At 39.8% G+C, this 15,904-nt stretch overlaps 1 protein-coding gene across 4 annotated transcripts in view; it reads right to left on the reverse strand.

Moving 5' to 3' along the window:
- Positions 1 to 1,997: 1,997 nt before the first annotated feature.
- Positions 1,998 to 15,904, reverse strand: part of LOC116985316 (bile acid-CoA:amino acid N-acyltransferase-like) — a 45,682-nt gene continuing 31,775 nt past the window's right edge. For all 4 annotated transcript variants that reach the window (XM_033040026.1, XM_033040024.1, XM_033040025.1 and 1 more), the window contains 8 exons: positions 14,320 to 14,510; positions 9,629 to 9,804; positions 9,333 to 9,452; positions 7,299 to 7,381; positions 6,913 to 7,006; positions 6,460 to 6,540; positions 6,226 to 6,367; positions 1,998 to 3,009 (listed from right to left, as the gene is read on the reverse strand). In XM_033040026.1, coding sequence (XP_032895917.1) covers positions 2,879 to 3,009; positions 6,226 to 6,367; positions 6,460 to 6,540; positions 6,913 to 7,006; positions 7,299 to 7,381; positions 9,333 to 9,452; positions 9,629 to 9,804; positions 14,320 to 14,510 — 1,018 coding nt within the window. In that variant the 3' untranslated portion in view covers positions 1,998 to 2,878. The remainder of the gene's footprint in view (positions 3,010 to 6,225; positions 6,368 to 6,459; positions 6,541 to 6,912; positions 7,007 to 7,298; positions 7,382 to 9,332; positions 9,453 to 9,628; positions 9,805 to 14,319; positions 14,511 to 15,904) is intronic.

A 15,904-nucleotide genomic window follows, 5' to 3' on the forward strand; every position in this document is an offset into this window, starting at 1 on the left:
AAAGTAAATGATGGGAGAATCTGGGCTTCATGGCTACCACTTTGTCGGCTGATCTTACTGCCAGCATCTATAATCTAATATTGGGCCATATCTCTTAAAGTGGGGATATATTTTCATTGGCAGGCAGTGGTTGGCAAATATTCTGTAACTCAATCTCATTTGGGTGATATTAAAGTTTGGCCCTGTACAGGAAAAAGAGATGCTCCAAGATTTTCAGATAGTTGGTTGCAGACTTTTTGAGAAGGAGTTAAAAAGGTTAAAGGCTATGATTTATATCCAGGGGATCAGGAGGCCTTACAGACAAGTTCATAGGGCAGGAGTGAGTGATAACTCCGGTGATAAGTGCCCTCAGAATGTAGAGACACTGTGGCAAAATATTTTAGTGGCCACACACATAGATTGACATAGCTTAGAAACAGGCCCTTCGGCCCAACTTGCCCAGACCGGCCAACATATTCCACCTGCCTGCATTTGGTCAATGTCCCTCCAAACCTATCCTATCCATGTACCTGTCTGTTTCTTAAACGTTGGGATAGTCCCTGCCTCAACCACCTCCTCTGGCAGCTTATTCCATACATTCACCACCCTTTGTGTGAAAATGTCACCCCTCAGATTCCTATTAAATCTTTTCCCCTTCTCCTTAAACTTATGACCTCTGGTCCTTGATTTACCTACTCTGGGCAAGAGACTCTGTGCATCTACCCAATCTACTCCTCTTATGATTTTATACACCTCTATAAGATCATCCCTCATCCTCCTGCGCTCCAAGGAATAGAGTCCCAACCTACTCAATCTCTCCCTATAGCTCAGACCCTCTAGTCCTGGAAAAGTACCCTTTCCAACTTGGCAACATCTTTCCTATAACATGGTGCCCAGAACTGAACACAATACTCTAAATGGTGCCTAACCAGTCTTATACAACTACAACATGTTCTCCCAACTTCTGTGGCTAAGATCATCAAACGTGGTTAAGATCATCAAATGCACCTTCAAAATTACATCGTATCAGCTTCATCATTAGCCTCCATGTCCCTTAACATACCTCAGTCTTTAGATGGACTGAAGGAGGATCCAGATCCAAAACATTGTTTTGTCCATTCTGTCCAAAGATGCTGACTGACCCACCGAGTTCCTCCAGCACTTTTATATTTGTTCAGAAATACAGCATTTGCAGTTTGTGTCTCCAACTGAATTTATTGACTGGTTAAAATCCAAGAATAGAGTGCCAGCACTAGGTGGCAGCATTGCATTATAGATCTGCCACTTGCCCATTCTGCAACATTCCTGTAAGCTGGGCCTTGAAATTCCTTTTGAATACAGAGCACAGCTGTGGCATTGGTTGAACTCATCTCAATTTTTCTTGCCCTTTATGCACCAACTCCTACTTCACTGGAGCCAACACTTGGGAAACCATTTAAACCACGATATATTCACTGCAGAACCCACATCGCTCCAGCTTGCTGTTATACTACAATAGCATATGACATTTGTTTATAGCCAGAGGCTGAGCTTCAAGTCATTATCAAGTTACTAAAGTGAGAGAATAGGCTTTACCCTAAAGAACCTTAAAAACAAAGATCCCTTCCCAACAAATCAATGCCTACTGTAAAACGGCCTTTCAACAATAAACGTGTCAGATGAGGCACTGGAAAAGTTGTGAGAGCACAGCCTTTGATTTGGCAAGGAAAAAAAATGCTTTAAGATCAAGACCTCGTATCTAAACCAAAACCATGGACTACTGAGTTGTAACGATCCTTTTCCTCATACATGCTTCTGAAACTATCTCCTAGATGCTTCTGACTCTTTCTGCCCACTTGAACTCCCCAGTGTATGGGAATCAAGAACGCAAATGCATGGGTTTAAGATAAGATGAGAAAGAGTGGCAACTTTTTCACACAAAATTTATAATTTATTTTGAATGATACCTCAAAACCATGGCGTTAGTGATTTTATAATAACTACACATAAAACAAGAGCACAACCACAATACTTAAGAATATGATTTTGAGTAGTAATTTATTCAATGCATAATTTCACAGTATATAAGATAATTAAATAAATTGGGTATTCTCATAAGAAAACATACATTTTGGGAAGACAAATCACCTACTTTAATAGGTATAAAGGCACCATATCACTTAAGAGCAGCAGATATGCTATAAATTGTTACCATTTTAAATGCAGCATGAGTATCTGTTCCACTGCAGGTTTCTCACTCATATTCCAATGCAACCAATTTTTCTTATCTACAGAATAATCGTGGCTTCAACATTTTAGTCTAAATCACTCTTTAAAAAAAATTCATTGGCACCAATCCCTGCGGAATATTACAGGCAAGTAGTCTTTATTCATTGAAACTAGAGTTAAATGTTTACCAAGCTTGCCACTTTCCCCATGATCTCAAAAATGTGTACTTTCTTGAGCAACATCCAATTAAACAAAATTATTTTGACCTGATCCATGAATATATTGGTTTATTGTTATCATTTGTTCTGAGAAATAGTGAAAAACTTTGTTCGTGAGCAATACATTTAAATCATACTATACATGAGGACAATCAACCCATATACATGTGCAACAGGTAATGCAAAGAGAGAAATACTAGAGTACAGAATATAGTGTTATAACATTACAGTTAGCAACAAATATTCTCAATGGCCAAATACCAACAGCCTTCTGGAAGAAAAAAAAACAGATTCATAAATCTTTAATCCTTATCTCTTTTTAAAAAAAACTTTGATTATAGGGATGAAAGGCTCGAAACGTCCCCTTCCATTCACAGCATTATCATCCATCCCCAGGTATTAATTAACTGTCCTAAAAAAGTAGGTAACAAAGTTGCTTCTTTTGAAGGCACGATTGGTAATTTTGCAGAAAATTACAGATTGGACTGGATTACAGCAGGGTGTTCATGTACAAGATGCTTTTCTAAATATGCAAGAATCTTTTTCCAGGAATCCTCCTGAGCATCTGCATGAGGTTTAGTTGTTCCTCCCCACAAAAGTCTAACTGCAAGAAGAAAAGGCATAACAAAAAACAAACATTAGATTGAGTATCATTTCCAACTCTACATTACTGCTGAAGTCCAACAGCTCAATTCATGCAATTCTCACTTTAAAAAAAAAGAAAATAACCCTTTGTTCGTGAACAGAGCAAAACAACTTCCTGAAATTTGGTCAATTTCTGTTAATTCTATCTGTAAAGTGGCAGCTTTCACAAGGATGCCAAGAAAGCAAACATTTAGAGTGCTCTCTACTCAATTCTACATAATGGTTCATATTTCTGTACCATTAAATTAAAATGACGCGAAGAATTAAGCAATAATTAATGATTCCTAGAATAAATCCTCAATCTGTCATCAATTAATTAAACAAGCCAACACAATTTTCTAGATTTTCCCAATTGTCCCCTGAAGCAAGAAGGCATGTGTCATTTAGATGAAAAAGAGATATGGGTACTGGAGTTTCAGAACTGCCAATCGACGTGAAAAATATACATCTTCTAGATGCGCTGGGACATATCCTCAGTGATGTGACCTGGGGTCATCGGGTGTTCCGGGACTCACATCAGACATCCTCGCCCAGGCAACCCAGCCGGGGTTGATCAGGCCCCGACGTGCGTCCCAGCGGCAACCGCCCATGGATCAGCCATCTTAATAACTACGCTGCAGGGGTTGGGAGACTCTAGTCCGTGGAGGGACTGGTCTCTGTGGGGTGAGTCCTGGCCGGGCTCCTCCTACGTCTCACTAGGTTCAAAGCCTGTGCGCGGCACCTCTTTCTCCTTCTCCGAGCATTTCATTCTCGCCTGATGGATTTTTAGGCCATGGTGGTTCATTAGGCCCTTCCGTAGTTTTATTGGGTGTCTTTCTCACGAACGAGACAGACTGGGGTGGTAAGCCAGCCTTTCCCGGGTGCCGTCAACTGTCTCTCCAGTAGTCTACAAGTACAAGCTGGTCTAAACTCATTTTTTTAATCTCACTTTCCTTCCTCGTTGCTCCTTATCGCCTTCCCATGTAAACTTTACAGAAACAGGTCAGCAACAAAATGAAAGAGCATTTTTTTTAGTGCTGATAGGGAGAGGCTTGGGTGCATAAGGGAATATCACCAAACTTCAACTCAAAAAGCATACAACACACTTATCATGAAATGTAACGGGATATTACAATACAAGCAGGCCTATTTTCCTGCAATGCCAATTTGAGATTGACAATCAGGATTTCCTAGTAAAGTCCATACCTTGCAATGCTAACCTAAGATCAGCAATAAATGAGACTTTGTCAAGGAAGTTCAGATCCCAGGAACATTTTTTTTTTAAACATGCAAACCTCTCTATACAGGTGAGAATGAAACAACCAGAAACTGTAAAGTGGATGCACATTACTTACATATTTATGAATTATGCTTTTAAATGTACACAAAACTAATATTCATTTTCTTTGTGCCTTTCAAATGATATTGGAGGGAAGTACATTACACTGAAAGGGGCAGGGAGGGATTTTGGCAGCAGGCTTTACATAGTGACGCCGATGGAGAGAATGCAAGGAAAAATACCCCAAATAATTTAACATTTTAAATTAGCTGGGCTCAAAGCTTCACAACTGATTTCCCCCCCTATCATTCTGCCCACAAAGTGGAGATGGTTGTAGCAATGAGAGTTTTAACAATGAAAGCACTGATGTTGTGCAACTGGCATTTGTTGGCTGCAGGGTCACATTGGAATATGTGGCATAGCTAATAACAGTTCCTTGTGTCTACATAATAGCAACTGTACCAAGTTCCAATTCAGGATGACTGCATTTTAATTTGAGAGCATTTGGAACTCTTATTGAAAAGGTGTAGAAGCAAAGTTTGAATATTTCTAAGGCAGAAGTGGTTAGATATTTGATAAACAAGGGAAAAGCAACCACTGATATAGAAAAGAGGTTGCAATCAGATTAGTGTGATCTTATTTAATGGAGCGGAGTCAAGGAAAGAGCGTTCACGTCTCGGCCCTGATTCCAACAATCTTTCCACCATCACGCACAAGAAGCAACAAGACAGACACCATTGTATGCAGATGCCGAGAAGTGTGTCCAGCTCTGGCTGAACAACTTCTAACTTTGTGTGTGGACTCAATAAGAAGACGACTTAATGGAGCACCAGGCTTCAGTGCTCAAGTAGCTTACTTTTTTTAATTGCCCCATATGAAATAAAAGCATTCAAAAGATATTGTAAGCCAATTACAGAAACTTCTAGGGGGTAAAGTATCCTTTTTGATTTCAGTCCCAACAGTTTATCTAACACCATTTTCTGACTAATGTGGATTCCCTTCAGTTCCTTCCTCCAACTAGATCCTCGGTCCCCTAGTATTTCTGGGAGATTGTTTGTGTCTTCCTTAGTGAAGACAGAACCAAAGTACTTGTTTAACTGGTCTGCAATTTCCTTGTTTCCCTTACAAATTCACCTGTTTCTGACTGTCAGGGACCTACATTTGTCTTCACTAATCTTTTCCTCTTCACATATCTAAAGATTCGGTTTCAAATAACACACCCAGCAAATGTTACTGAAGAACCAGCATATGCATAAATGGAAAATAATAGATCCAAAGGCAAAAGTGTAAGTAGGCTTATAAAACATGGAAACAGGCCCTTCAGCCTACCCAATGGGGTGGGAGATTGCAACCTTCACGTGGTCCACACTGTTTCGACGAATGCAATCAACCTGGCGTGAAGATCAAACGGAACAAGTTGTCTTACAACTTTAGGCTGTGCGCGCCATACACAAGAAGAAGCCTACCAAATCCATGCTGAACATCAAACGCCCACTAATTCTAACCTAACAGCAATCCCCAAATTTCCATCAACTTCCCCATCTAGACAGTAGGGTCAATTGATAGTGATCAATTAATCTACCAACCTGCAGGTCTTTGGGATGAGAGAGGAGACTGAAACTCATGGGAGAAACAGGGAGTCACAGGGAAACATACAAACACCCATCAGATAGTACCAGAAGTTAGGACTGAATCTGGGTTGCAGTAGAGTAGCTCTCTAACTGTGTCAATGTTCCGTCTTTCAATAATTAGAAATGAACAATACATATTCAAATTTATATTCAACTTCATAAGGGAATAGAATGCTCACTGCCAGTACAGTTTTATATTGCAACACCAAACACACCTATAGTCTAATTACTGCCAATGTGCATCAGGATTGGTGAGATAAAGTGGTACTTCAGCTAATGAGCTCACCTGTTTTATTTATTGAACGTATCTTAAACTTGGTTATCCTGAAATGTGGACTATATGGAGGCTCAATTAGATGTCCAGTCTGAGGATACAAGATTGTTGTGAGCAAGTGATCATTTCCTGCAGCCTTCATCATCTTCTTTATCTGAGAGAAAAAAGCAAACAGGTTTTAGCCTACGAATACCTCCAGCCAAGAACCACAAAATCTCACATGCATTTTGGACATTATGCATTTACCTCATCAGCAGATTCAGCTGAAGGGCAGTTTTGATCATCTTCACCACAGATATTCATTAAGGGGCATCTGATTTTATCAACCTTTCAATGAAAGACAAGAATGTATGTTGTAAAGAATTAACAACAGTTAATTGTCTGCATGAAATTATCTAAACTAAAACATAGAAATAAATCGACAAATAGCCATTTGCCATTATTTTAACAGAATTTTCTCTACATTAGCCTTCCTATAAAGAAGCTATTGGAATTTAAACATTTGAATTACAAATACAATTGCCGCACTAAAATATGGCGCATTAATAAAATACAATCTATTGACATCACCCCCTCCAAAGGAGCACTCCCCTTCAACATCCATGACTTGCCTGATTTTATGGTAAAACCTAATTTTATGGTAAGGTTTTTATGGTACACTGCTAACATATTATTCCCGTAGTTAATAAAATCATTTACCGGCACAATGTACTTTGAAACATTCGTGAATGGTAAGGAAAGGTATTTCCATATCATAACACCGTCTTCTGTAAACCTAATTTTACCTGCGGCTCTAGGTGAAAAGGTAGAGAAAAGAAAAAGCAGACAAGTTAATGAAGCCCAAAATAATATTTTATTCTGATTGTTAAATCCATTAATCCATTGTTTATTTAAATTAATATAGCTTTACATAACCTACCAATTCGCATTTGTAAACTGTCTAGATTTGAAATATTTTTTCAGAAGGCAACCAATTCTTCCTGATATTTAAATACACCACACTCACATCATGGTCTTCGCCCTCAGGAGGGAATACCCATTGAAGAACAATTATACATAAAAGGAAAATTCCAATATCAACTTACTCATTCTCATCTCCAATTACATCAGCATTTCCATTCCAGATAATGTTTAAATGAGTTCCACTGATGCAAATTACGCATTTCGGCTGAAGAAATAGTGCAAGAGGTGCAGTGGATGAACCATTAATATCAACAGAAATGTTTTAATACTTTGTAAAAAAATGAAACTTAAAGCTGAGTAACAGATGAACAATGCAAATTTCCAGCAAATGAATTAACTGCTGGCATCAATTACACTACCCAGTCATGATCGTAGAACATTTAATAACATTGCACACAAGCTCAGAACTAGGGGACATTTAATTGGGAAAATATCCTTTTGTCAGAAGTTTAATTGCTTTGCAAAGGCCTAATAAATATATATATTTTTCCAAAGTACATAGAATTTTAATTTTGTAGGCTACACATAAACAATCTGAAAGAAAATTTAAATCTTCCAATTTTCAGATTGACCCACAACACTGCAAATTTCTTACATACAATATATACTATACACTATACAATAGTGAACAGATTAGATCTCGCAATATTTAAAATACTGTAAGACTTCAAATACTGTATTGCCTTTCTGATTTCATCTTTATAAACCTTACATATGCTCCCTTTCTTTTTGACCAAATTTACAACCTCTTTGGTCATCTAAGTTTCCCTTAACTTGCTAACCTTATCTCTCCTCCTCACTGGAACATGTAATTCCTGAACTCTGATCAAACACGACTTCCACATGTCAGAGGTCGACTTGCTCAATAACAGTAAGTTAGCATGTGAAACTAAATTAGGTGGCATCATAGATAGTGAAGACGGTTATCATAAATTACAGCAGGTCCTTGATCAGATGGGCAATTGGGCTGAGGAATAGTCAATGGAGTTTAATGAAGATAAGCGCGATGTATTGCACTTTGGGAAGTCAAACCAGGGCAGGATATTCATAGTGAATGGCAGAGCCCTGCATGGTGGACAAACCCTCCAGCAGGTGTTCACTGAGTGCCATGTGACAGTCTCCCTGAATAGTAAAGCAACTAGAAGCGGCACAGCGGTAGAGCTGCGGCCACAATGCACCCGAGATCTGGGGGTCAATCCAGACTATGAGTGCTATCCGTGTGGAGTTTGCACATTCTCCCTGTGACTGCGTGGGATTGCTCTGGGTGCTCCGGTTTTCTCCCACATTCCAAAGACGTGCAGATTTGTTGGTTAATTGGCCTCAATAAATTGCCCTCAGGATAGGATGCAAAACTGGGTTAACATAGAACTAGTACAAACAGGTGATCGTTAGTTGGTGTGGGCAAAGTGTCTGTTTCCACGCTGTATCTCTAAACTAAACTTCTCTGCCTCTTTAACCTTCCTTACTATCATGTCTGAAACATTGAAACCCTGGAATGTTGAGTATCAGTCCCACCTCTCTCACAGCTAAGTCTCTGCAAAGGCTACAACCACACAATTCTGAGCACTGATCCAGGTTCTAAGTTAATCTGCTTTACCCACACCATGTTGTTGGAATCAACACACTTCAGCCTATTCATTTCACCAAATTCCTTAACGTCTCCCAGCCTATCCTTTCTTTGAGACTTACTAGTCATAACCTGTACCTTCCCGTCAGTCCTTCCATTTGCTGTCCTGCTCTGGTTCCCACCCCATGCCACTCTAGTTTAAACCCTCCCAAGTAGCATCAGCCAACCTTCCTGCAAGGATATTGGTTCCCCTTCAGTTCAAGTACAATCTGTTCTTGTCCTGAAAAAAAACCAAATGGTCCAAAAATCCGAATCTGTGCCAGCTCCTCAGCCACGCAAACTCCTCAGTCACACATTTGTTTTATTTTCCTCTTCCTACCCTCATTAGCATAAAGCACCAGGCATAATCCAGAAATTACCACCCTCAAGGTCCTGCTTTGTAACCTTTTGCCTAATTCCCTATATTCACTCTGCATGACCTCACCCCCTTTTCTACCCATGTCATTTGTGCCAATCTTCTACAAAGTATCTATGAGATGCAAAACGCAACTTTATTTTTGCAAGTTGTTTTCATTGTTGATTAACTTACCTGAATATTTGTGAGCTCTGTTGCCATTAAGAGTGCAATTGTGACTCCAAGTGAAAGTCCGACAAGGGCAACCTTGCCTTTGGCAACCTTTGGATGGTTATTCAAGGCAACAAAGGCCTCCTGTATGTCAGTGAATAATATATTGCAGTATCTTGTTATTTAACAGCAACATCACCAAATCCAACAATAGTACACATCAAACACTTAAATAGTTTTGATCCTGGAATCATGAGAGACCAACATGACTTCTGCCAAGCTTTGCCTGTGCATGGACTGCCACATTTTACCTTCCTTACCTCGAAATAAGAAAGTTTTGGTTCAAAGACTTCCTTTGACGGTGGAACGTCTTTATGTTCTGCGTAAGCCAAGGCGAGCACTGCATATCCTCTGGATGCAAGTAGAGCTGCTCGGTATTCAAATAGACCTCCTCCACCACCCCACATGTCCAGGATTGCAGGAAATGGTCCAGGGCCTAATAAATACATCAGGATATGCAGTTCTGAAATGCAGCCAACAGACTGTTTGAACATAGAACAATATGTACAGCATCTTAATCATGATGTCTGCACTGTGAAAAACATCCATTTATATAGCACCTATAGACCCTTCAGATAAACATCCAAACATTTCATGTAACTCAACCTATGTCCTAAAATAGTTTGGTTTATGGAGTAGAGACGTATGTATGGCATACTTTGTACAATTTTGCTCTTCTGATTTAAGGAGGAACATATGTGCATATACTGCATTTCGTTGTCTCTGTACTGTACACTGACAATGACAATTAAAGTTGAATCTGAATCTGAATTAGAGACAGTCTAGGGTAGGTTCTCTGTCAATTAATGGGATGTAGGGACTGACTGCTGAGGGAAGGTCAAGCAACTTCGGACTATGCTCAAAGAAGTTTAGAAGAAAGAAAGGAAAATTAGATATTGAGAAATTAATTCTCCTGGTGGTGGCAAAATCTGAAAAGTAGAATGAGAGGCATCCATGCAAGAAAGATGATGGGGAATTTCTTGAGAGTTTTTGAATTTCTATTTTTACCGATAAATATTGAAGGCCAAGATAGATGTTTGGTTTATAGGGACATCATCAGTTATAGGAAACAGATAGGAAAATGAAGCCAAGTCCGTAATGTATTGATTGGCTGAGTATACATGGGCTGTATAAGCCTCCTCCGACCTCTAATTACGTTTAAGTTAAATTATTGTAATATGAAGATTGCTGCAGCCAATTTCCACACAGAAGCTCTCAATCATCAATTGCTGCATGACAGAATTGTAGTTCATGCTAGTAGGTTTTACTTCCCACGTATTAAAACGGTTACATTTTTTTAAATAAAAATTGCCAAGTATAGCTAATTTTGTATCTGCAGGTGCTTGTTTTCTATTTTGCTGATATCTGCATTGTTAAAGAATTCTAAGGCTACAGTATGAAGTGATCCAAATTCGAAGCAGTTTGATGGCTCATCTGAGTGACTTTGGACTTCCAAATATTTAATAATTGGAGAAAATATCTGCTCATCTGTGACTGGATTTCAGACAAGCAGATAGGCAATTGAAAGATGATGGGGTTGAGAATGAGGTTGAATCAATGTACTGAAATGTTTTGTTGGTTTTGCAAGCATTTGGAAGGGGCCAGGCATTAATCCTTGAATGACAAGTGGAATTTATAGTGGAGGTAGTTGAGGCAGGTACCATCGCAATGTTTAAGAGACATTTAGACAGGTACATGGACAGGACAGGTTTAGAGGGATATGGGCCAAACGCAGGTCAGTGGGACTAATGTAGATGGGACATGCTGGCCGGTGTGCGTAAGTTGGACCGAAAGGCCTGTTTCCACACTAAGACTTCATGACATCAAAGACACCAAAACAGTGTGGTGTGCGAGCTGGAATAAAAATCAATGCTGGGATTCTCTGATCTTGGGTGCAGTTTCAAATAACAGATAACAATAAAAAAAGATGTAATTAAATCGACCAAAGAATGGTGGCGAGTCAAGAAGAATAAAGAGGGATAATCTATTCTTGGCATAATGTCCTTTGTAACTTTGATAACAGTAATGTTTCAGTGCTGTGGCATGAGAATACATCCAATTACAGGGATTAAACGTGGCATTCAAGAAAAGATGAACATGGACATGGAAGGTAACATCACTAGACTACATCACTAAAACAATGATTGTAATAATTTGTATGTTAATATCATTGATCCCCTAAAGTAAAGAGCTCAACCTTATATCATATCAGAATCAAAAAGAGTAAATTTATAGCATATAATCTATGTGAATACTTTGTACATGTCCAGATCATGCAAATATTACATTACTTGTTCTGGGTTTTATAACTTTGGAAGGGAATTAAAAATTAAGTTGGAATCTCCAGGATTTATTTTCTCATGTTTTTCCATTAATTGCAATTGTATTTTTTTTAACACATATTTTTATATCACAAGGCAATTTATAAAGCTATTGAAAACATTAACTTCTCTCAAGACCAAGAACTGATTTGTAACATTCAAGAAAGTTTGTTGAGCTGAAAAATCTTCACGCCCAATTTTTGATTACCCAGGGCAGGGGCAGAGGGTCATTGAGATGGCTGTTTCCCAGAGATTCACTTTGGAATATATGAATGACCCTTGTTAGCCTTGACATCAGAACTATAGGACATTGTTAAGAAACTAAGGAACTTAAACCCATTAAACAATACCATATCAAAGTTGAAAAGAGTAAAACAGAAGACATACACATTAAATAATACGGTATGAAGCCCGAGTCATCAGAAGGAAGGAAGGAAGGAAGGAAGGACTGGGGGTAGGACATGCAGTGTATTGAAGTCTTGGGAAATTGATAGTGACGAATGAGGCTTTCTGTAGAGCATCAATTTCAATACTCCGGTAGGCGGCGCGACTCTCGTCAGCTGCGGCCTCTGCAGTCCGTCTGCATTTTTATTATTTTATGTCTATGTTTTTATGTAGTTTTTGTTATTTTTGTCGGGGTATGTGTGTGGGGGGGTGGGGGTGGTTGGGGGTAACTTTTAAATCTCTCCCTGCACGGGAGACCCGACCTTTTCTTTGTCGGGTCTCCGTTGTCGTTGGGGCTGCAATGAGGAGCGGCCTCCAACAGGAAGACCGGGGGCTCTGGTGCCGACTACTCACCTCACCGTCGCGGAGCTGGCCGAGTCCAGAGCGGGTGGAGCTGTGGTGGACGCTGCTGCGACCCGACCCCCGGAGATTCGGTGGCTGCAACTGCGGGTTTGGCGGACGGTAACACCGGGAGCCCGCGGGTCCCTGGAGGGAGACCGCTTTTCGGGGCTTCCGCAACGGCGACTTCTCCCGCCCGAGTTGCGGGGTTGAAGAGCACCTGGAGCGGGGCCTTACAGCACCGCCCCGCGCGGCTTGGAATGGCTGCGGGCTGCGAGCGCACGCCGGGGGCTCTAACACCAAGACCCGGTGTGCGACCTTGCATCACCCGGCGTGGCTTTAATGGCCACGGGACAATTCGCCATCGCCCGCCGGGGGCTTTGACTTTGACTCTGACATCGGGGGGAGAGTGCAGTGGAGAGAGAAGTTTTTTTGGCCTTCCATCACAGCAATGTGATGGATGTTTATGTAAATTATGTTGTGTCTTGGGTCTATTTGTTTGTAATGTATGGCTGCAGAAACGGCATTTCGTTTGGACCTCAAGGGGTCCAAATGACAATAAATTGAATTGTATTGTATTGTATTGTATCATGGGATGAAGAATGTGCTGATGGCTCTTTTTGGAGCTTAGAAACAACAAGAGGAAATTTCAGAGAACACCACCACAATAAAATATACCATAACAGAGGTCAAGATGCCATGAAATCTGTCAGCTCTGAACACTGGGGTAATGTAACGCATATTCCAGAACAAGAGGTCACAGTTTAAGGATAAGGGGGAAGTCTTTTAGGACCGAGATGAGAGAAAAAAAATTCACACAGAGAGTGGTGAATCTGTGGAATTCTCTGCCACAGAAGGTAGTTGAGGCCAGTTCATTGGCTATATTTAAGAGGGAGTTAGATGTGGCCCTGGTGGCTAAAGGGATCAGGGGGAATGGAGAAGGCAGGTACAGGATACTGAGTTGGATGATCAGCCATGATCATATTGAATGGTGGTGCAGGCTCGAAGGGCCGAATGGCCTACTCCTGCACCTATTTTCTATGTTTCTATATGAAATTAATTGAATCAAACACCTTACTAATCCTTCTCCAACCTCCCTTTCCTATTTTTAAGATACATTGGGTATGCAAGCAAAGAATTTAATTGTGCCTAGTCACATGTGACAATAAAGTATTCTATTCCAAGATCGGAATGCTCAGAACAATCTTGCTCGAGGAATGAACTTTTACTGGATTTTCAATGAAAAGGGTAAAATGCAAAATAGTCAGTTAGTGCATCAACACTATTTCAAAGGTCAAAAAATTGAGGCAATACACCCGTGTCTCCCTAAATAGGTTGAAACTTAAACTTTACTTGCGAGAACAAGTATATCATCTGAATCATTAGTGAGAATAAATTGCATCCTCCAAGATGTTGCCACGTTGAGGGATCATTATTTGCCTCTTGCTATGGCAGGGTCTTAGGGTTCGCCAGCCTAAATTTTTTGCTAGGCTGCATCATCAACAGAAACATTTTGGGCAAAAAATTCAAAAATCTGAACACACGACCTTGCTATACAAGAACTGTTTGACGTATTTTCCTAAATAACAGTAAACATCCTTCAATGTAATTCACTGAATTCAAGCCTTGGTATACATGAATATGAAGTCTTGGTATACATGAATACATACTAAACTACATAACATCATATTTTTCTGCATTTTTCATGGTATGGAATCAGGTAAGGACAAGAAAGAAAATGACATAGTTTGAGAATAATTGCAGTAAATTCCACGAGGAACACTAGGTGAAAGGAAATAAAGACAAATGATGGAATATTATCACTCTGCAGCACAGCATTCCATTACCTGGTGGAAAGAATAGTGTTCCAACGACACGGCCCTCTTTGAACTCTAACCTGGTGGTGCCTGGGGCCATATAAAAGCGTTCTAATACAACTGATGCCAGAACTACAGCCTTGTCAAAATTACTGGAAATCCAACCATCATAAACTGAAACAGTTACTGTAAGTGGGGTGGTCATATTCTTCTTCCTTAACCTAAAAGGTAAATTGGCAAATTTAAGACATAAAACCTGTATCTGAACATCAAAGGTTTAAAAATGGGAAAAGGGCTAGTGGGGAATTGTATAAACTTATTCTTTTGCCGTTCCTTAAAGTAGTAACATATCCTGTGGATAAAAAGGAACTAGTAGAGATACTATATTTGCATTCGAAGAAGGCATTTGATAATGCATTTGATAATCCAGTTATTACAACAACAAAAACTGATGGTCTCGGAGAAAACATATAGGCACAGATAGATGATTCAAGAAGGAACTGCAGATGCTAGATGATTGTTTGGCTCATAGAAAAAAGAACGCAGGATTAATAGGCCTTTTTCTGATTGGCAAAATGCAACAAATGGGTACAGTTGATAATTTTAAAGGGTCACAACGGGCACATAAGTTGTGAAGAGTACTCAGGGATGCTGCAAAGATATACAGTGCCCTCCATAATGTTTGGGACAAAGACCCATCATTTATTTATTTGCCTCTGTACTCCACAATTTGAGATTTGTAATAGAAAAAAAATCACATGTGGTTAAAGTGCACATTGTCAGATTTTATTAAAGGCCATTTTTATACATTTTGGTTCCACCATGTAGAAATTACAGCTGTGTTTATACAGGTCCCTCCCATTTCAGGGCACCATAATGTTTGGGACACATGGCTTCATAGGCGTTTGTAATTGCTCAGGTGTGTTTAATTACCTCCTTAATGCGGATATTAGAGAGCTCTCAGCACCTAGTCTTTACTCCAGTCTTTCCATCACCTTTGGAAACTTTCATTGCTGTATATAAGCATGAGGACCAAAGTTGTGCCAATGAAAGTCAAATAAGCCATTATGAGACTGAGAAACAAGAATAAAACTGTTAAGAGACATCAGCCAAACCTTAGGCTAACCAAAATCAATTGTTTGGAACATCATTAAAAAGAGAGCACTGGTGAGCTTACTATTCGCAAAGGGACTATTCACAAGTAAGACCTCCACAGCTGATAACAGAAGAATTCTCTCTATAATATAGAAAAATCCCCAAACATCTGTCTGACAGATCAGAAACACTATTCAGGAGTCAGGTGTGGATTTGTCAATGAACAGAATTTCATGAACAGAAATACAGAGGCTACACTGCAAGATGCAAACCACTGGTTAGCCACAAAATAGGATGGCCAGACTACAGTTTGCCAAGAGTACTTAAAAGAGCAACCACAGTTCTGGAAAAAAGGTCTTGTGGACAGATGAGACGAAGATTAACTTATATCAGAGTGATGGCAAGAGCAAAGTATGGAGGAGAGAAGGAACTGCCCAGGATCCAAAGCATACCACCTCATCTGTGAAACACAGTGGTGGGGGCGTTATGGCCTGGACATATATGGCTGCTGAAGGTACTG

Source organism: Amblyraja radiata, chromosome 21 (assembly GCF_010909765.2).
Source record: "Amblyraja radiata isolate CabotCenter1 chromosome 21, sAmbRad1.1.pri, whole genome shotgun sequence".
In the NCBI taxonomy this organism is placed as follows: domain Eukaryota; kingdom Metazoa; phylum Chordata; class Chondrichthyes; order Rajiformes; family Rajidae; genus Amblyraja; species Amblyraja radiata.